The following is a 20,844-nucleotide window of genomic DNA, read 5'->3' as shown; positions in this document are numbered from 1 at the left end:
GGTCATTCACAGTGTACAACTGAAATCAGAGCATTGTCTCTATATTGATTGCAGCTTCACTGGCAGGGTTCTTGTAGACATCAGTCTCTAATAAAGTTTGAAAGCTAAGGAACAAACAGCTGCTGTCACTGGGAGCTATCCAAGGTCCTGTGCCACTTAATTCTTGCGAGCTCCCTGCTAATCAAGATCAGCTTCTTCTGACTTCGTCCAGCAACTTGCAAACTCAGCCAGGCTGGAACAGTACAGCTCCCTTTGTGTGGTCAGTCTATTTGTTATAATGGTGGGTCAATATGAATTCACATCCATTCATTTTTCAGATGGATTAAGGCTGGAGCAAAGAATGTTTTGGATCTGGTACCTCAGGCTTCCTAAACTCAGTTTTTAGAACTGAGAGTACAAATGTGTACTATAACGGCAAGTCCAGCCAAGTGTTTTTCCTCTCTCAATAATTTAAGGAGAGTGCTCTTAGAGAAAGCAAATATCTGAAATATTCTTGTGCTATACTGTCAGCATTTACACTGAAATTTGGAGAATTGAGCTAGGAAGAATATGAAGTGAAAAAAATCATCTGCTAATTGATAACCATATGGCAATCATATACACATGAAATTGAATTTAACAGACAGTTCAGATTGTTTTACTGGACCATAGGAAGAAAAGAAAAAAGGATTTGAGATCTTGCATATTAGATTACTTCCAGGGGGCACAGAATATCAGCATATTAATTACTTACAGGGGGCATAGAACATCAGCAGCAGAGGCCTATCTTCCTTCTTCAAAAGTCTTTTCAGTTCCTTAAAACCCAAAGAGATAAACATGCTATAATTAAAACCCTGAATTTAAGAAACAATATATCCCAAAGAGATAAACAGGTAAAATTTCCAAGCACATAGAGTTTGGATTACATGTGTCAATATATGGAGTAAGGATTGGTCTGTGTTAGGGGCTTGAATAACAGAATTTACTGTGCCAAATTTAAGGCCAAGAGGTTGATGAATTGAAGGAATTGGCTGCATTTAGGTGATAATCCAAGTAGATAGATAAGGCCCTGGGTCTTTTACAGCAGGTCCCTTCTCTTTTAAAAAATAAATAAATACAAAACTTTTAAAAACTTGCTTACAGGACGGCTTTCTTTGTGCCATGGGTTTATGCCTTTTAAGAACATAGTGATACCTTCATATCCAAGGTTTCAAACCCATATTTTATGAGCAATCGAACATGGCCACTATTCTCTATTCACATACATTTATGAGGCCAAGATGGGTGTCTTGTTTTTAAGCCAAGACATGGCACAAATGAACTATGGTTTAAATTTATTTTTATTTTTACTAATGAGAGAAATGCATTCTCTCACAAACAAACCATTTATCTTTAATATGTTGCTTTCAGTTATTTTAAAGACAACAGTGTGAGCCTGCTAGAAGCAGATGTTTGCAACTCCACAGTAACTACAACCCCACTCCGTATAAGTGGAATATTTCCACAGATTTACAAATGAAGCAAACACAGTGTTTTCCTGCTGATATGTTTTCATAAATGCAGATAATCCAAAATAAATTAATGGGACAAGCTTCCAGTGGGATTTACTCAAAAGGGGTTTATTCAGAAAATTTAAGATATATCTCATCTGTGCTGATGGATTTATGAGCAACTTTACACCCATACTGGATTTTTGTTCTTTGTGTATTCTCATCACTGTATTTTACCCTATTTATAGTGTTACATTGTGACTTTTTTGTTGCTGTAGTTATAAGCTTCCTAGAATATTCTTTAGGGAACCCATCAAATTTGGTTGTTTTCTTCACCCCTTTCTCAGCTTTATAGCCAAGAGAATATGGAGCTGAAGGGTATTTAAAAGTAGATACAAACATAATTTTCTCCTCCAACTTTCTAGTTCAGCTAACTCACAAAAAAGTTAACCAAGGCCCACTTCAGATGTAATAGGAAACCATGATTTTCTGCTAAGTGGATGAACTGCAGCTAGCCTCTCACTCCCAGAAACCCCTTTTCTCCTTGTGTCCAAAATGGAGAAGACTGGAAACAACTGCTTCTAGGTTCAAATTAATCACAATTCCCTGTGACATCAGGATTCAGGGAGCTACAATTTGTTTGAACTATATCTGTGGCGTGTTTTTTAATGCAAATACAAGTCAGAGTCTGAAACCACAGTTTCACTCTGACTTTCCCCCACTAAATCACTGTTTAAATGAACTATAGCCACCCAAGTTTCAACATCACAGGGAACCATAGCTTGTTTAAAATTGAAAACAGAAGGTTTCACTTTCCCTCTAATGAGCACAAAAGGGGAAGCATGTGAGCCTAGGTTTCACCATGGTTTGTGCAAATATCAGGAAACTGTATCTAAATTGGGCTGGGAAAATAAAGATGTTGTTCTCACAGGAGCTACCAGGGGAAGCCTATGTGGTACCCTCCATGTATTGCTAGACTACAATTCCCATTAACCCCAACCATCATGTCCAGTGGTCAATGGTGATGGGAGTTGTAGTTCAACAACAGCTGGAGGGTACCATGTTGTCTACCCTTACAGTACTTTCTATCCAGAAACTGCTAAGTAACTGTCAAAAAATAGACAAGTATTATAAATTAGATGAGGTATGCACCCCTGGTTGATTACCCCAGAACCACAGGACTGTTTTCTTCAATGAAACAGGCACCCCACTTTTATTAAGGACAGAAAAATCTGCTTGTTTCCTTTCAACACAAACCAATCCAGGGCTATGAGGGACTATAAGGATGGATTTTTCAGAGCCAGTATGATTAGAAAGGCAAGATGAAAATTTTAAATTGAAAATGACCCCAGGAGAGATTGTAATAGAGAACAGAAAGGTGAACATTAAAAATTAATCTTCTTACAAAAAGTGAATGCCAAAGTAACTGTTCCTAATACCAGAATGAAAGCTAAGAAACTGAAATGACTCTATGAAATACCAGCCAGAGACCAATCAATTAAAATTTAAAATCAATAGGGTGGGTGGGAGGGAATACAACACACAATGCTCAGAGTTTACCAAGAAAGAGGAGGAAGTAGAATGACGAAGCTACATTTCTGCAACAAAAGTAGGTGTATGATTTAGGACTGTTCTCTGCTTTTATGAATAAGCTGTTATTAAATCAAAATAATTTGATGGCTAAGGGAGCCTTGCTGGGTTTAAACAGCCTCTATTTGCTGCAAGTGAGATCTCAGGTAACCTCACTAACCCTTGCCATAGTCCTCATTTGCCCACATTAAGACCGAACACACCATCATACATAGTTTTCCTATTGGTCTTATAGCGCCCTGCAACTCAAAGGGCTTTATCATGACCCTTAAATATCTGTCAGTGATTCAAACCTGTAAGCCATCAAATAATAATAATAATAATAATAATAATAATAATAAATTTTATTTATATCCCGCCCTCCCCAGCCGAAGCTGGGCTCAGGGCGGCTAACAGCAATCAAATGGTTCAACATTGTAAAACATTCATTATAAAATTAATTAAATCAAATTAAAATCAAATTAATGGCAACCATCAAGCAGAGTTTTGTGCAGATTGCCAGAGGAGGGGGTCAGGCTGCGCCCTGACAAAAGGCCTGGTGGAACAGCTCTGTCTTGCAGGCCCTGCGGAAGGATGTCAGGTCCTGCAGGGCCCTAGTCTCTTGTGACAGAGCGTTCCACCAGATTGGAGCCGCGGCCGAGAAGGCCCTGGCTCTAGTTGAGGCCAGCCTAACCTCTCTGAGGCCTGGGTTCTTTAGGGTGTTTTTATTTGCAGACCGTAAATTTCTCTGTGGGACATACCAGGAGAGGCGGTCCCGTAGGTACGAGGGTCCTAGGCCGTATAGGGCTTTAAAGGTTAAAACCAGCACCTTAAACCTGATCCTGTACTCCACCGGGAGCCAGTGCAGCTGGTACAGCACCGGATGGATATGATCTCGCAGCGAAGACCCCATAAGGAGTCTCGCCGCGGCATTCTGCACCCGCTGGAGTTTCTGGGTCAGTCTCAAGGGCAGCCCCACGTAGAGCGAGTTACAATAATCCAGTCTGGAGGTGACCGTCGCATGGATCACAGTGGCTAGGTCAGGGCGAGAGAGATAAGGAGCCAACTGCTTAGCTTGGCGGAGATGAAAAAACGCCGCCTTTGTTATAGCTGTAATCTGCGCCTCCATAGAGAGGGAGGTATCGAAGATTACACCCAGACTCTTCACGGACGATGCTGGCACTAATTGCACCCCCGCAAGAGACGGGAGTTGCCCCCTCGATCCCATATCGCTCCGTCCCAGCCAGAGGACCTCTGTCTTCGAAGGGTTTAACTTCAACCGGCTCCCACGTAGCCATCCAGCCACAGCTTCCAGACATCTGGTCAGTGTATCTGGGGCCGAGTCAGGATGGCCATCCATCAACAGATAGAGTTGGGTGTCATCGGCATACTGATGGCAACCCAGCCCAAAACTCCGGACAAGCTGGGCGAGGGGGCGCATAAAGATGTTAAAAAGCATCGGGGAGAGAATCGCACCCTGAGGCACTCCACACACCAAGGAGTGGCGCGATGACAATTCCCCCCAAGCGCCACCCTCTGTCCCCGACCGGAGAGAAACGAGCGCAGCCATTGAAGGACTGTGCCCTGTATCCCCACGTCGGCAAGGCGGCGGTCCAGGAGTTCGTGATCGACCATGTCGAAGGCTGCTGACAGGTCTAGAAGAATCAGCAGCCCCGACCCGCCTCGATCCAGCTGCCTGCGGAGATCATCTGTTAGGGCGACCAGAGCCGTCTCGGTCCCATGACCAGCGCGGAAGCCGGACTGGAATGGATCGAGAGCAGATGTTTCATCCAGAAACCTACCAAGCTGTTCAGCAACCGCTCTCTCTAATGCATCTAAATTTTGGTTACCATGCCAGTCCCTCCACGGCTTTTAAAAAGGATGGCACGTGAGCACTCTGGAGAGTAGTCATTTTCCTATTCTGTCACTTCGGCCAATTAGTACCTTGCCAAAAAAGCTAATTCTGCTCTAGTTAAAATATTAATTGTGGATTCAATATTTTAATTGTGGATTCTATATTTTACCTCAACAAGTTACAATCCAAAATGTTCCAACCAGCCCCATTTCCCATGGGATAATCCAAACAGGGGAATATTCCCATGTTTAAGATGTTTGATTCATTTTAATTCACATTCTGTTGTATTCTAAGGATTTGCTGGTTACATATACCAATTTTGAACTTCATATATAAAAAAAATAAAAGTGCATTTGCATCCTTAAACAATTCACCATTTGAACCATAAGTTCATCTGTAGGAGCACAGAACACTGCCTTCAATGAAATCAGCCTGCACTCCCTTCGCTTTTCACCCATTCCTCATTCTATCTCCATTTAAACTGGATCATATCACCCATTTAATCACAGCCTTCAATTATTAATATGCTCATTTTGCTCAGCCTTGATGCTGTGTTCAATTCAAAACTGTAACCTGTTGTAAAAACCTAAAGGGTTATCATACTACTTATACCATAAAGATTTATAATGATGCCAGAACCAACAGGTGTGCGGAGCATAAACAAATTAATGAAGTAATAGAAGTCTGAGGGCTTTGCTTATGTGATACGCATGTGATACCCAGCCATTTATCACAACCATTACATGTTGCAGATATTAGTGCAACTACCCCACAAGCCAACTAAAAAACTATAAAGTTCAAGGAACTATCAGCTGGGAGAGCACAAGTTATATTTGGTGCCTAGAGTGGCTGATGCAGTTAAGGCATGCTGCAAGGGGGTATGCACAACAGGCAATTGCAAAGGATCTCTCTCATGTCCCGTGCAATTTCCTTGGTGCCCTTAAAGCATATTAGCTTACAGAACATGGAGCTGCTAAACATGCCTTCCAAAAATTTATAAGCTTAAGAGTAACAACATTTCCCTGATTTTCTCAAGCTCACGCGAGTGCAAAGGGTTCTGCATTCAGTATGTGCAGGAGTTAATTTTGTGGAAGAACTTTGTTTTGTTCCAAGCACTTCCCAATTCTGGTTAACGTACCTTTTCACTGTCAATGTGGACAATGTCTTTGGCTTCAGGATCTTCCTCCCACAATGGAGCTCCTTCTGGATCCTTTAGAAAGGCCACCATTGACTGCACAGAAATGGAAAGACAAAAGTTTTTAACCCCACGACAGAACTATCAACAATCCATGGAATGCTGACTTTGCCATTCTGCTTCCAGTAACAACATTCATTGGTTGACCCTTGCACTTAAGACTCCTTTAAAAAATAAAAAGAAACCCAAGCAGCAAAGTTTTTTAAACAGATTCCAGAAAACTTTGGCATGATGATTTTTTAAAAAAACAACACTTTTTAAAAAAACAACAACAGGTGAATATTGTTCTGGAAAGCAAGCAAAACAAATTCATTTCTGACTAGTTTGCTATAAATGACAGAAGCCTACCAAATTGCTCTCAGATGTTTGGGATGGGGGAAATTTATTTCCCCCAAACCATACAAACAATTTTTTTAAAACAAAATCATATAAAGTGCTGCTGCCCCTCCCAGTTGTTCTGAAACCAAATAAAAAAGATAGGGAAACAGTTTTTAAATCTAAGAAAAATAAGGAGGAAATTAATAGGAAGGAATTAACTCTGATATGGATTGGACAAATGGGGTGTGAGATGCATAAAATGAGGTGGGGGCTGCAAGTTGCCCACCTGTGATCTATGTTATCCCACTGCTATTAATAGCTTCTAAATATATCTCATGTAAAGCAACAATATTATGTCTGCTGTGTTCTAATGTAGGGTTGCCATATTTTAAAAAGTGAAAATTTGGACACAAAATGGGTATGTCCAACAAATTACGGACATAACTGGACCGAAGAGAGGAGGACCAAAGGGAGCAGAGATAATGTCTTTTTCAAATTCCATGGAAATCTAAAGGTGCAGTTTGTAACTTTTTAAAGAAAAGCTGGATCCACAAGCAGGAGGCAATCTTCCCTAACAATCCAGCTTTCAATATTTTTGTTTCCTTCTATTTTCAGTAGGTCATCAGCACAGTCCTATGCAAGTTTATTCTTAAGACCTATTGTATTCAGTAGAGCTTTCTGTCAAGTTTGCATAGAGTTACACCCTTAAACTTAGTGTGTGAGGCTCCCTCACCAGTTAAGAGTGCTGGGAAAGTATTCCAGACACCAGAGAGCTATCAGGCTTGTTTCCCTCCTGTCCAGCATAGGAACCCTGTGTGTTTTACTGTGCAGTTAAGCCTCACACCCCTGTTAAATGAAACAAACAAACAGTTTGTTTGTTTGTTTCAACTAGCTCAGTAAATTCCTAGCATATTTAGCAGGTGTTTGAACAGCACTGGCTTTCTCTTTTTATCTAACTGCCAAAACTAACACAAGCTACTACACATGAAGAAAAACAATCAGGAAACACTGATTGCAACACACACCAGAATGTCAAACAGGAAACAGTGTGCTGCCATATATGTGGTCTTGCCAGTGCTGAACTTTCCAATGACAGACTGCAACAGTCTAAGTGGATAAATCTGCTCCACTTTGAATCAAATTAGGTCCACAAATCCGGGAGCTGGACATTTGTGTATATAGCAGACCTACAATTTACACAGGGTTTACGTTCAAGGGATTGTGTCTAAAGCCAAAATCACGTATGGCCAAAACCTACTGGGTTCAATGGCGGGTGGGATTGCCAAAGTCATTTCCCCCCAGAACCTCACCTCCTTTGTAATTCCCCCACACACACATGCGTAGAACTGAATGCACACAAGTTAAATGTGTGCAAGTTGTGGGCTCATTGTACATCACACCTCTTGATTCTTTTTCCTAACAGAGGCTCAGAATGAAGCTTGAGGAGCTATTCTCAAAACCTGGAACTGAGTTTGCAGTCGAGGCCCTCCAAACATTGATGGGCTACAACTATCACCATCCATGACTATTGGCCAGGCTGGCTGGGGCTGATGGGAGTTGTAGTTCAACAACATCTGGAGAACCACAGAAAAGTTCCCCAACCCTGGTTTTCAAACTAGTTTGTGATGCTGTTGGAGAAGGGAGGGGTGAAGGGAGGGAGAAATTCCAAAGCTCTGCTTGCACATATGAAAGGGTTTCTGTGTGCTTAAGAGGGCTCTTTGGATTGCAGCCCAGGAAAGAAAGAGTGCTGGGAGCAGCGTGGCAGCCTCATTAGAACAGCACACCCCACCTTACTGCCAAATGCATTTTCATATTGTCTTAAAATGTAACACAGCAGATCTAGAGAGCTTTGTTCGCTATTACTGATGTACTGCAAAACGAAGTGTTAAGTTAAATCTGTTAACAGTTTTTAAAATCTACACACACTTGAAGCAGCAGGGTCACAGAAAACAGGAATACCCGATTAAAAACAAAACATGTTCTGAGATACACATACCTAAATATAAAATATTAAATAATCTGCTATTTTCATGTGTTCTAAAGCCTTCTCGGCATTACTGAACAGACTGCTTCTGTTTCCTTCGCTACCCGTTGTATTGTACTAGTTAATTTTTAATTTAGGGATTAGGGAGCCAGATTTTTTTTAAAAAAAAATATTGCATAAGTAACTAGTTATTTTAGGCACTTTATGAATAAAATGGAAGATGATGATGAGTGTCTTTTTAATGTCTATTCTCCAATGCAGCAACATTTCCTGTGGCCTAATTGTATAGTGACAAAGGTTCCTAAAGACTGATCCACACTTACCTTTCTTCCGTGCTTTCCAGGAACTTTAAAGCTCCATGTTTGATTGAGCACCCCTTTTTATTTTGTTCCAGGGCTTTCCCTGTGAAAACCCATGCTTTAAAGCTATTCGGGTTTACTGAGGATTGCTACCTCAAATGGCTTTGCAGGGGGTCTAGGCAAGTTACTAGATAAGAATACCAGTTGCTGGGAAGCAGCAGCAGCAACAGGGAAGGGCAGTTGCCTTCATTCCCTGCTAGTGGGCTTTCAGGGCGTTTATGGTTGGTCATTTTAGGAAGCAAGGTCACCAACAAGATGGACCTTGGTTTCATCCAATAGGAATCTCTTTATGGGCAACAACTGCCACTCGGGTTTCCATTTTAGCCTCTATTATTGCTGCGTAAAAACAAACTACATCTATTTCCATAAGAATAAATCCACCTTTTGATTGATTTTATATTCATAATTTTATTGGAGGGATTGAATAACTGAATGGCTTTTTGTATTGTGGTCTGCCCAGTGAGCATTTATTGATTCAAAGGTGCTGTAGGCATTTGAAAAAATAGTTTGACTAAAAGGGAGGGGAAACAGCCCAAATGCTTGACCATAACCTTTTATGATAACTTCTGGAAGAAGTCAGGTTCACAAGCATGTTAATCACATCTTGTCAAGCTCTTCTGCATGCTTATTTTAAAGATGCCTCCTATTAGTTTGACATGTCATATTTTTTCATCATATTCTCCCCCGAGAAGAAGACAACAGCTAGCTTTGGGGGAAAGCCCTACTTCTGGGCATGGAGTCAGATTCTAAACTTTATATTCAGAGAAGGAGGAGAGGGGCCTTGTGCAAGCCTGTTTCCATCATTTAAAAAAAATGGAAACAAAAAAGGAAGAGGGAGACAGTCGGTAGATAACACACCAGATGGGAAATATCAATCCCAGTGGCAGCCAATGAAAGCAACTCCTGAGGGAAGGCAGAAACACACACACACTCCCCTCTTTTCTGCTTGGCAGAAGCCAGCCAGAGGCTGCCAGGAGTGCTTGGGCTGATGCTATACAGGCACCTGCCTAAGAGCACCTAGCTCCAACAATGCCTAGAGCAGCTTTCCCTCCTAGGGCAGCTGAGGAGAATGCAGGTGCCGTCCCTCTGGAACAGGGAAGGGACTTTCACTGCTTCTGAACCCCATAAGGAATGTGTAGTTTGCGAACACTTTCCAACCAACTGATTAATAACACACACATACACACACACTCAATAATTAGAACAACTTATGGAATCATTTTACACATCATTTGGGAAGACAGGCTAATGACACACTAATATCAGTGTATTGGAAGAAGCAAAGATCACCAGTGTTGAAACAATGATTCTTCAACATCAACTTTGTTGGACTGGTCATGTTGTGCGGATGCCTGATGATCGTCTTCCAAAGCAACTACTCTATTCCGAACTTAAAAATGGAAAGCGTAATGCTGGTGGTCAAAAAAAGAGGTTTAAAGACTGTCTCAAGGCAAATCTAAAAAAATGTAGTATAAACACTGACAACTGGGAAACACTGGCCTGTGAGCGCTCCAGTTGGAGAACAGCCTTTACCAAAGGTGTCATGGGTTTTGAAGACACCCGAACTCAGGACGCAAGGGAGAAATGTGCTAAGAGGAAGGCATGCTTGGCAAATCCACACCGTGATCAACTCCCGCCCGGAAACCAATGTCCCCACTGTGGAAGGATGTGTGGATCCAGAACTGGCCTCTACAGTCACTTACGGACTCATTGTGTAACCGTGTTTATGGAAGACAATCTTACTCGGCTACGAGTGATCGCCAAAGAAGAAGAAGAAATCTGTTAATGAAGTACAATCTGCAAAATGTGGTAGCAGTTGCAAAACTAAGTCTCCTCTAATAAGGCAGGAGGAATCAGTGTTGAGACACTGATGAGTGGCAGTTGCCACTAGCTTCAATAATGGTGCTCAAATCTCGTAACTGCCACCGTACTGTGAACTATGAGCAAGCCAGGGTCTGTGCAGATAAATTTATCTGTTTTGTTCTGTTATAAAGACCAGAAAGAGAGAAATTTACGCAAAGCTTCACAATTTATTCACTTTGTATAATATTTGGGTTATGCACTGCTGGCTCCCCTCCCCTATAATGTTTCCTCTTAGTAATCCTTCCTAAGGCAAACAGCGCCAAACACTTCAGCCTCCTCTTATAGGGAAGGTTCCCAAAAACTTCCAAAACTAAACAGAACTCATTTTTGTTGAATCTATTCTGTCATTTTGAGTCCCTCCAATGACTTTTGGGGAAATCCTCTAAGTGCTGGAGAAGGTTGAAGGAAACACACCAGGTGAATTCAACTGAGTATCATTCGATTTGTCAATTTTTTAAGGCTCTTCTGGAGTTTAAAAACGCCTCCTACAATCATTTCAGGAACAGAGCCAAGACCTCCTGAGGCTACTTTTGTGAACAAAGCTTTTTCTTAAGCCACCATGAGGAAAGGCCTCCTATTCTAGGAGTATTCTCTGGTGTTCTCTAGGATACCCCTTTTCTCTGAAAGCTGCTTCAAAGGGCACTTCTCCTTTTGCTCTGTGCAGTCTATTATGGCCGTGCAACAAAAGGAAAGGAGGCCAGTTTACCAATGCTGTGCGCTGGGCATCTACCTAGGACTTTAGTCCATGGTTGCAATCATATCTGAGGAAAGGCCACTTCCTCTCTTTTCCAAGCTCATCTCATGGCAGATGAAATAGAGGGGGAGAGCATTTTCCCAATCACTGCCAGGGTTAGATACAAGCTGGCATCAAAAGGGATCTTGCAGCAAGACAAAAATAATTTACAACACACATACTAAATAAAAAACCCACTTTATTTGTTAGCAGATTGCAACGAAGTTCACAATTTATATTGCAATTTAACAGTGTCTCCATCTAGTTAATCACACACAGCTTTGCAGGATGTTTGCCTGGCAGATGTGCAGGAGATATGAGAATGGAGAGAAACCCTTTAGGTCACCCAAACAGCTGTTCCTGAAATGTATGGGGGGGGAACCATCCAAATATAAAGCTGTAAGCATTAACATCTGTTCTACACCCAAACACATCTCCCTGTTCGGAAGATTTCAAACTACTGTAAATTTACCTTCAGTGTGAGTGCTCTGTTATATTCAGTGTGAAATGCGCCATCCCTGTCAAGAAACAGTATGGGGAAAAACAGCAATTAATTTTAGGAGTGCTATTAGAAAATCATGCAGCTGTTTCCTCTGGTCTGGATAAATTAAGTTTTCCTCAGCTTGCAGGGCTGTGGAAAACACAGCCATCGAAAACAAGTTCTTGAAGCAACCAGGTCTCTAATGGGCAATCACTTCCACAAAGCCTTAATGAGAGCATTTAGCACAGGCTAGACTTGGGGAGTGGCAGTTTCAGGCGGCAGTTCTATTTGCAACAATGCACAGCTATATTTATGCATGTTGGTTCCTGAAGAACAAAAAACAATCACATGCTAAAGTCTCCTGAAATCAGTCAGCTGGGAAACCAGCCTCCAACTGATTTAGGTAACACAGGTAGGGACTGTCTCATTAAAAAGAATTATGACAGAATACTAGAAGAGGAGACAACACTTTCTTTAAGTATGGGTGTAATTTTTCAGGGGGTAATTTCTTCACCAAACTCATCTGCCTTAAAAACATCCCTTCTGATCCCTAATAATAATAATGTGACGAGTTTTTCCATTTCTCTCAGGCCAGGCAGATGGGGGAGGGTTAATTTTCAACTCTTAATGCTGACCCAGACTACTAATATTAATAACAGTGTATTATGTAATCACACACACATTTTTATTCAGGGAACTCTCCTGAGTATGTAACATGGTATTTGAAATTCACAACAAAACTTACATTATCTATGTATGCGCCAGTAGATACAGTGCAATTATGTCTAGGAGTTTACAATTTTACTTGCCACTTTTGTAGCTCAGAAAGCCTCTTGGGTAAGTCCTAGGCTTACTTCAAAGTTTGAAGCTGCGAGGAGGAAGGGAATGACCCTGCTCCTCCTTGCCTCCACAGTTCAGAGGAGGCTTGGGATGTGTTTTGGATCCAGCTCCAAGCTAGAAGGAGAGGCAGGTGTCTTGACATCTGCATTTGACAGGCGCTTCAACTGCCTAGCAAACATACAGCCAAAGCAAGCCTGTCCACTTCCCTCCAACTCTAAACTGGAGGGGGTTGAAGGCTTGCTTTCCCATTGCACGGAACTCTGAACCCTCCTCCAGGTTTGGGATTGGGACAGAAATTGTCTCCGACCTTGTGCTGCATTTCAGATGTAAGGTGCAAGGTCAGAACAAAACCCCAACTGTTGAGGAAGGTGCATGGTTCCGGCAACTGCAAGAGATAAACAAAAGCATTTAATATTCTTAAATATTAGCAAGCACTAAGATCTTAGTGGGACTGAGTGCACCAACAGAAATTAGCTTTCAGCCACCAGCTCATCATAGCCAACCCATACCATGTTGCCTGCCCATTAAATGTCCATTAGCAGCCCAATTTTGGAATGCAGTACATATGAAAATTATTATCTCTGCCTTACGAGCTTTTGTTATTTTTGCATAGCCACTCTGGGCTGTATGGGGAGGGGTAGTACCTCTGGTGGGAGACATATTGTGCTCCTTCTGGGGCAGTTTGTCCACCTTTGGTCCCCACTCTGCACTCAGCTCTCACCTGTGGCTCCTAGAAGCTGTCAGCATGCAACAGCAGCTACATCCTGGGAAATGGCTTTGACTGGCTGGCTAAACCAGGTGAGGGTAGCCGATGGGCCTCAAACCCTCATTGATTTAGGGACTTGCCCTGCATACAAAGACAGGCTCCGGTGGATTGAGCAGACAAGACCAATAGTGGGTCCAATAGCCAAGAAGGCGGTTCCTGCACATGCTGTAGAGGGAAGTGAGGGACAGATGGGGCTCATCAACCTGGGAAGGTAGCCCATCTTGGAAAAGGAAAACACTGATACTAAACCTCTGCTGCCTTGCAGGGTATCTTTAGGAGAAGATAAAGCCAATGGCAGCACAGCCACTCTCAACACATTATGTTGCAATCCTTGACAATCTTAGATAGGATTGTAATTAAGCAGTATATAAATTGTCTCAACAAATAAAATGAAAACCCGTTCTTGCACTTACTTGTAATGCAATAACTCTACCCCTTTCTCCTTCAAACTAGGGTCAACTTTCATCTTCTTGCATAGTTTTCTGCTCTCTGAATCACTGCAAGAAAAACAAACAAAAGCATTTGATATATTTTTAAAAATATTACACTACATTAACTACATGTGAACAATTCTAGTTTAGCACCTCTGCCGTAATTACTGATAATTTAACCTAGGACACAAGCAGCAGCATGGGACTGCAACATTCAGGGATGCTTTAGTTGGATTCCTGCACTGCAGGAGGTAAAACTAGATGACCCTTGGGGTCTCTCCCAACTGCAGTTCTATAATTCTATGATGCAACCCTAAACACACTTAGTAAGCTGCACTGAGCAGAGTGGGACTTACTTCCAAGTCAATACTCAGTGTCAGAATAGCTGGGTGCAGCCCTGATAGCACTTCTTTCTGCCTGCCTTCTCCTTAATGATTCGGTTGCTAAGAGTTACAGCCAAAGGCAGCCCTGTCCCACACTTCCAGATCATAGCACAAGGCAGGAGGGGTGGACAGACTTACTCAGCAACACCAACCCACAGTTTTCTGTAGCAACCAAGCCCATGTCAACCTTCCCATCCCAGAATGTGCCCCACAACATGAAGATAAAAAGAATGCGACACAGCCACAAATCTGCAGAATGATTAAAACGCGAAAAGCTCTGAAATTGGCTTCTCTGGGAAACAGGGAAACAGACAAGATTAACATCTAAAAGGACACCATAAAACGGCTGGAATGCCATGAATGAAATCCCGGGGAACATTTTACACATTCCCCAATACATAAATTTGTCACAAAGTTAATTGAGCAAGCAAGAGCTGCAACAGGCTAATGAAGGAGCAGAGAAATGCACTCACACAGGAATCTTTCTCATGCTACTGCACCACGTCTCTTTATCTCATGGCAGCAGTTGGTGGCACAGGTGATTGCAGTATGATTCAACTGCTCTTTCTGTTTCTGTCTCTTTAAATCTATGAGTGACATTTATTATTTAGTTTTACTACTTGCCTCAAAAAAAATATCTCCAGGTGATGTTCAAGTTTAATATATATATGAGTAAAAACAAGCTCCACTTTTCCTCTCCTGCTAAAACTGCTCTGGAGGGTTAGATGAGTCCTAAGGACAGGTTTAGGGGGCACATGGTAGGAGGAGGAGGACGTTCTGTTTGTTAGTGGATCTTATTTCCTGTATTCATATACCCCAATTTGTGCTATGTTGAATTCCACCCAATACAGTGGTACCTCGGGTTAAGAACTTAATTCGTTCTGGAGGTCTGTTCTTAACCTGAAACTGTTCTTAACCTGAGGTACCACTTTAGCTAATGGGGCCTCCTGCTGCCGCCACACGATTTCTGTTCTCATCCTGAAGCAAAGTTCTTAACCTGAAGTACTATTTCTGGGTTAGCAGAGTCTGTAACCTGAAGCGTCTGTAACCTGAGGTACCACTGTACAGTAGAACTGAACTCTAGAATCCTAAACAAACCTTCAAATCCAAGTTTGGAAGAAGAAAAAGAAGACAGGAAAATCATTTCACACATGGAAACAGTCAAAAATACACCATATACTGGGGGTGTTAAAAGTGGGGGGGGGGACCTCCCATTGTGCCAGTGCAAATCTTTGCACTGAGGGCACAGTTACGTAGCACTGTAGTGGCTACAAGCCAAAGTTAATTAAACGGTCACTTATATCTGTAAGGTCACTGATGGATACAAGACCACCCCCAAGCTATGAATTTGATCATTTAGAAGAAGTGCAATCCCATCCAGAGCAGGCTGAACCCTGCTCATCTGGAGAGAGGAAGTACTTATTCACAGAGCTAACCTCAGCTTGTTATTCTCATCTTGTCCTAGCACATTCAGCACTTCATGTGGTTTTAATGAAAAGTTCTGTGTCAACCACATGCTGGCAACAACTCACTTCGAATCCCCAAATGACTATGCTCAGCAGTTTCATGTAGATGTTAAAAAGAATGGGAGATACGATAGACCCTGCAGGACCCTGTGGCACAAGCCCCATTGAGTTAAGTAGAAATCTCCCATCACCACCTTCTGGAAATGGTCATCCAGATACAAGCAGAGCCACTGCAACACATTACCACCCAGCCCCACGGAAAATGTATTTCTAGCTTTCACACCCAGCCTGAAGTACTAGGAAACTGCCTATAATATTGGGGTATATTTGCTGAAAATGCCTACATTGTCAGAAGTATTCTTGGTAGCACCCCTGAAACTACTCAAAGAATATACAAACATCAGATAAATAGTCACAACCTGTACAAGGAGCTTAACAATAGGTCAGTAGGTAAATGAATTGTAGGAGGCAACCAGAAGAAATGATGTACAGTATGAAGGTGTTGAAGAAGCCAGTAGTGGCATCGCGTAGACATCACAAACACCCTGCATTTGCCTGAGAATACAGACACATGCAATTATATTTGTACATGCGTGAAGGGTATGCGACACCAGGGAAAATAAACTAAAATAGAATGAACTGAAGAAGTAACATATAAAGAAATACAGAGAGATATTGGGGGGTTGGGGGTTGGTACAAAGTATAACCAGACAGTAAACAATATCAAATGCAGATCCTAACCTACTTGTTCACTAAGGCTTAATTTCTAGAATCTAGATGGTATGCTGAGCATTCTTGGAGGCCAATACAGAACAAGAGCCATGAAGATCTCTCCTTTGGGTGGGTGTCGGGGGCATGAGGGCTAATGATTATAATCGGCAATGATGAAGTTCCACCCAGTCTATTCTTATGGGATACTGGGAGAAAGTGGGGTGGTAGTGGTGGCTGCAATGCTTTCTTCTAAAGAACACTACCACTCATATATTCTACATGAGATATATAAAGACCAGAGAGGATGTGCCTCTATTGGAATTAGAACCCACCTCATCCGTTTTCCCACACTAATGCTCCTAAGCATTCTCAGCAGCAGACCACACAGTCTCACAGAACATGTGGACAAACTGAGGGCAAAAAGGATCTGTGCTTTAATGCCCATATAAGATTAAAACTTATTTGGGCTCTGCTTCAGGCAGCAAAATGTCTTGGGCCGGAACTGCTTTAATCTCCACTGACTTTGCGGATAACAGCTGGTTATGGATAAATCCTGGCTAATACCAAATCCTTGTTAAGGTTGGCCCTGACATAAGGCCAGTAGAAGAAAATATGGGATAATTCGCCCAAGAGGCAGGTATAATCCTGCAGCCTAGCCTGGAAGTATTATATCTTAGACTGGCACAAAGTGGCAGGATGAAGAGCATTAATAGCAGGGCCAAAGACGGAAGAGGCATCTTCAAAGATTCTTGGATCGAGTCAAACTGAAAGGCACAGAGCAAAATGCATCTGTACACCAATGTGCCAGCATGGACTGAAATTGCTGAGCACACATTCAACACTTGAGAAATGAGGAACTGATTAGGGCCATTCCCTACATGAAGTGCTGCTTTTGCGGTTGCTGGCATTCCTGTTAATTCTCTCGACATTTTCAAGCTGTCTTTACGGAAAATGTGAAGAATGAACAATAAATAAATTAGCACTATGTTGCAGATAAGACGGGAGAGCTTGGGTGAGAAGAGTTCAGCACATACCCTGCAGATGGTAGTTAGTCTGAGCAGGAAGACTGTAGCATATAGAAGCGCATGATAATCAGCGGTCTGGCATGCACTGACATTAGCATTTTAAAGCACTAACTAGCAAAACTAAGACACTAAGACAGACTTCCTCACTTAAAGGTGAACGCTTTCACCCATTAAAGCAAAGCTTGCAATCTTGCCAAGGCAATGGCTTCTCACATATAGTGCATGCCAGACCACACGGTCATCAGAAAGTAACAGCTGACGCTGGCTAAAACACCATCCTGTCCAACACAGACCTCCACGAATTTTGCAGTGTTGTACACACTGTGATGGTGGCCCATCACAAACTTCCACCTTTTTCTTAGATCTGCTAGGGCACCAGGTGATTCCTTAAGCAGCAGATGTTACCACCAGTACTAAAGTCAGCTTTATGAGGCTGATCTCATTATCATCTTAAAATGTGGAAACAAGGAGGAAACCGTGCAGTTGCAGTACACTGTGCAAATCGTCTCTTTAAAGCCCCCCAATTAAATACTACACACACAGCTAAAGTTAACTTTTCACCAGTGTAATTTAAAATACACAGAGACTCACTCACACCAGAGTTGAGAGACAGTGAGCAAGTGGGGGGAACAGGGGAGAAGAAGAGCTGTTTAACCCTTTCTTTCTTGGCACTTTATTTTCCTGCTCAAAATCACCACTTCCCCCAAAGCATGATTTATGCTTTTCCTCTATAGACAGGGAACAGAAGTTGAGAGAATTTAAGTGCCAGTGGAAAGTGCTAAGCAGCTTCGTCCTTACCATTATTCTGCTTAAACACAGTTGCCTGACACTTCTTGATTTTTTAAGCTGGTAGTGGGGTGATAAAACACATGGCTGCACATACTAACTAGTTTCCGTCTAAGATCAGTCTTCCAGACCCAATGGGGGTGTACTTTGTACTGAAGGAGTACGGTAGATCATGGGAGAAGCCATTTTGTCCCCTCTCTCATCTAATGCCTTATGAGACTGTCCCAGTGCCATCTTTGAATGTGGTGGATCAGCAGTAGTGCATGGCTACTGGGTAGCCACCCAAAGCATCTCTTATCATTTTCAATTACATCCCAGAATGAGACAAGTCATTCAATATTTCCAATCACTGGGTTAGTTCCAAAGGTTTCCTTCAACATGTGGGAGCTACTTTCCATCCTCAGAAGGGCTGTTTTACAACTTGTACTAGAGCACTACATGAGAAAACCAAAATCAAATATATTATTTTACTTGATGCAAACGGAAGCAAAACAACTGCTATAGAACCTAGCCAATTTTAGCACTACACAAATAATTCCATCAGCACCTGTGCAAGTGTTTGCTAAACAGTGCAAGCAGCTATTTTCCTGTATCTTTGAATCCTACTCCTTTAATTTGAAAAGTCACAGCTGTGCTGACTTTAACTGCTAAATATATAGCAATTTAGCGCCCACAGAAGCAGTTGAGACCCAAATCAATGCCTAATTTCCCATTCTGATCTTTTACCTGCATTCTAACAATGGTTTGACTGTCCCACGGATGGTGATTGAGAAAGATTATGCAGTGGGAGAAAGCAGGTTATTCATATCCTTTGAACCACATCCTTCCAGAGGCTGTTGACGGGTACTCATAAGTGTCATAACTCACATTTATTATTATTTTTATTCAATTTCTACACAGTCCCCTAGAACTGCCCTTGAAACCACTTACAAAGCATAAAGCACAACAGAAAAATACATAAAATGCATCAATACAATTTAAAACAAGATCACAATCCTTCATCACAAAATCCTTGTTAAACAGCCCTCAGGCAGGAAAAGTTTTTTCTGGACAGAGTCAACAGGCCTTTTTGCCCTCTGGATTCAACCTCACCTTGAGAAAAGCATCTTTGGAAATCTCATAGTCTGTATACATTTCAGGGGAGGATAAGGAAGCACGAGTGTGGTTTGTATCTGATCTAGACAACACAATGCAAGCAAGTATCCCGTCAGGTGAAGAGAGGCAGGGCTGTTCCAACAGTACATGAGACACTTACATTTAAACCTGCCAGTATGGATTGGCTATGGACAGAATGACACAAACCGAAAGCCTGTTCAGACACTCAGTCTCCTCTCACCTCCGCATAGATTCTTCCTACCTAATTATATCACAAGGTCAGAAAGAGAGCTTTCAGATAATATGTGTACAACTTCTCAGTACACATATTACCTTCCTATATGCAAAGAAACCAAAGGTGCAGCTCAGTCTCACCACATACTGCACCTTGAGCACATTTTGACTGAAATGGCCATTTTGACCTCCCTCCCTCCTGTCTTCCGTCCCCTTTCCACAGATGCCAGAAAATAAACTACCTTACCAAGCATCTGCTTCAGGAAACCCTTTCTGACAGCATTTGGTTAATGCCCTCCCTTTATTCTGAATAACAATGTAATAGAAAAGCAGAATCAGTTTTCTGCTCTGAGGAGAATGTCTTTGGATTTTCGCCAACATCCTCCTAAGGAAAAACACCTCACCTCTAGTGTGGAAAAGGGTAATTAGGACAACAGCTCTTGTGATGGAAGAATGTGTATGTGAGAGAAGGAAGAAGGTAAGTCCTTAATAGAGTTTGTAACTCTCTTGATCTCAACACCCCTCCCTTTTACCTATAGTTCAATGCAGTAGAAAAATGCAGGTAGGCATGGCAAAGACATCAAAATTGTGCTCTTGTAAAGAAGGAGGTCAAACAACTTTTTTTTAAAAAAAAACCCACATTACCTTCAATTCACTTACACTCAGTTATATATTTCCTAAGGTAGTAATTCTAGCACCATATATTGATATTAAGAAATACAAAACTCATACCTTTAAACATAATATATTCTATAACCCAGATCAATCTGAAAAAAGCAAAACTAGTGTATTGGTGTCTATTTTTTGCAGCCATAACTAGGAATTTTATAATAATGGAAACTGTTAACAGTGTGGCTCCTTCTTAAACATCTGCTGTTAATAATAGTTGAGCCATGTGATCCTTAGATCTAAGCACAATTGGAAGTGCCACAGATAATCATTACGCCTTCAAGTAACAACTAGAGGTCATTATGGCAAAGCTTCTATAAATGTACAACAGAACACAGCAGCCTTGGTTGAATACCATTCATCTAATTCAGAGCAGCATCTGTAAATACAGAAGGCGGCTGCCCTCATGTGATTAATCCCCAACCTTGAAACCACAACAGAGTTGCCAAAGGACAGTGAAAAACTATCCATTTGGAAAGAATTAGCTAAATATTCATGCTTTTATCTCAGAATGCTGTTCCTAAAATAAAAACAGAACTCTTTGTGGTACCAATTCATATATTACAAATTTCTGCATAAGTTTCTGGCAAAGCAACAAGTATTTAATAGTGT

The 20,844-nt window shown here is 41.8% G+C and overlaps 1 protein-coding gene across 3 annotated transcripts in view; it reads right to left on the bottom strand.

Annotated features, from left to right (window-relative positions):
- PDIA5 (protein disulfide isomerase family A member 5) overlaps positions 1-20,844 on the bottom strand; it is a 149,135-nt gene that overhangs the window by 82,022 nt on the left and 46,269 nt on the right. For all 3 annotated transcript variants that reach the window (XM_082235531.1, XM_082235530.1, XM_082235532.1), the window contains exons 4-7: positions 13,846-13,929; positions 11,818-11,863; positions 6,032-6,124; positions 734-794 (exon numbers count right to left, since the gene is read on the bottom strand). In XM_082235531.1, coding sequence (XP_082091657.1) covers positions 734-794; positions 6,032-6,124; positions 11,818-11,863; positions 13,846-13,929 — 284 coding nt within the window. The remainder of the gene's footprint in view (positions 1-733; positions 795-6,031; positions 6,125-11,817; positions 11,864-13,845; positions 13,930-20,844) is intronic.

Source organism: Podarcis vaucheri (genome assembly GCF_965113315.1).
Source record: "Podarcis vaucheri genome assembly, chromosome: 1".
NCBI classification, from domain to species: domain Eukaryota; kingdom Metazoa; phylum Chordata; class Lepidosauria; order Squamata; family Lacertidae; genus Podarcis; species Podarcis vaucheri.
This window is presented reverse-complemented; position numbering and strand designations above follow the sequence as displayed.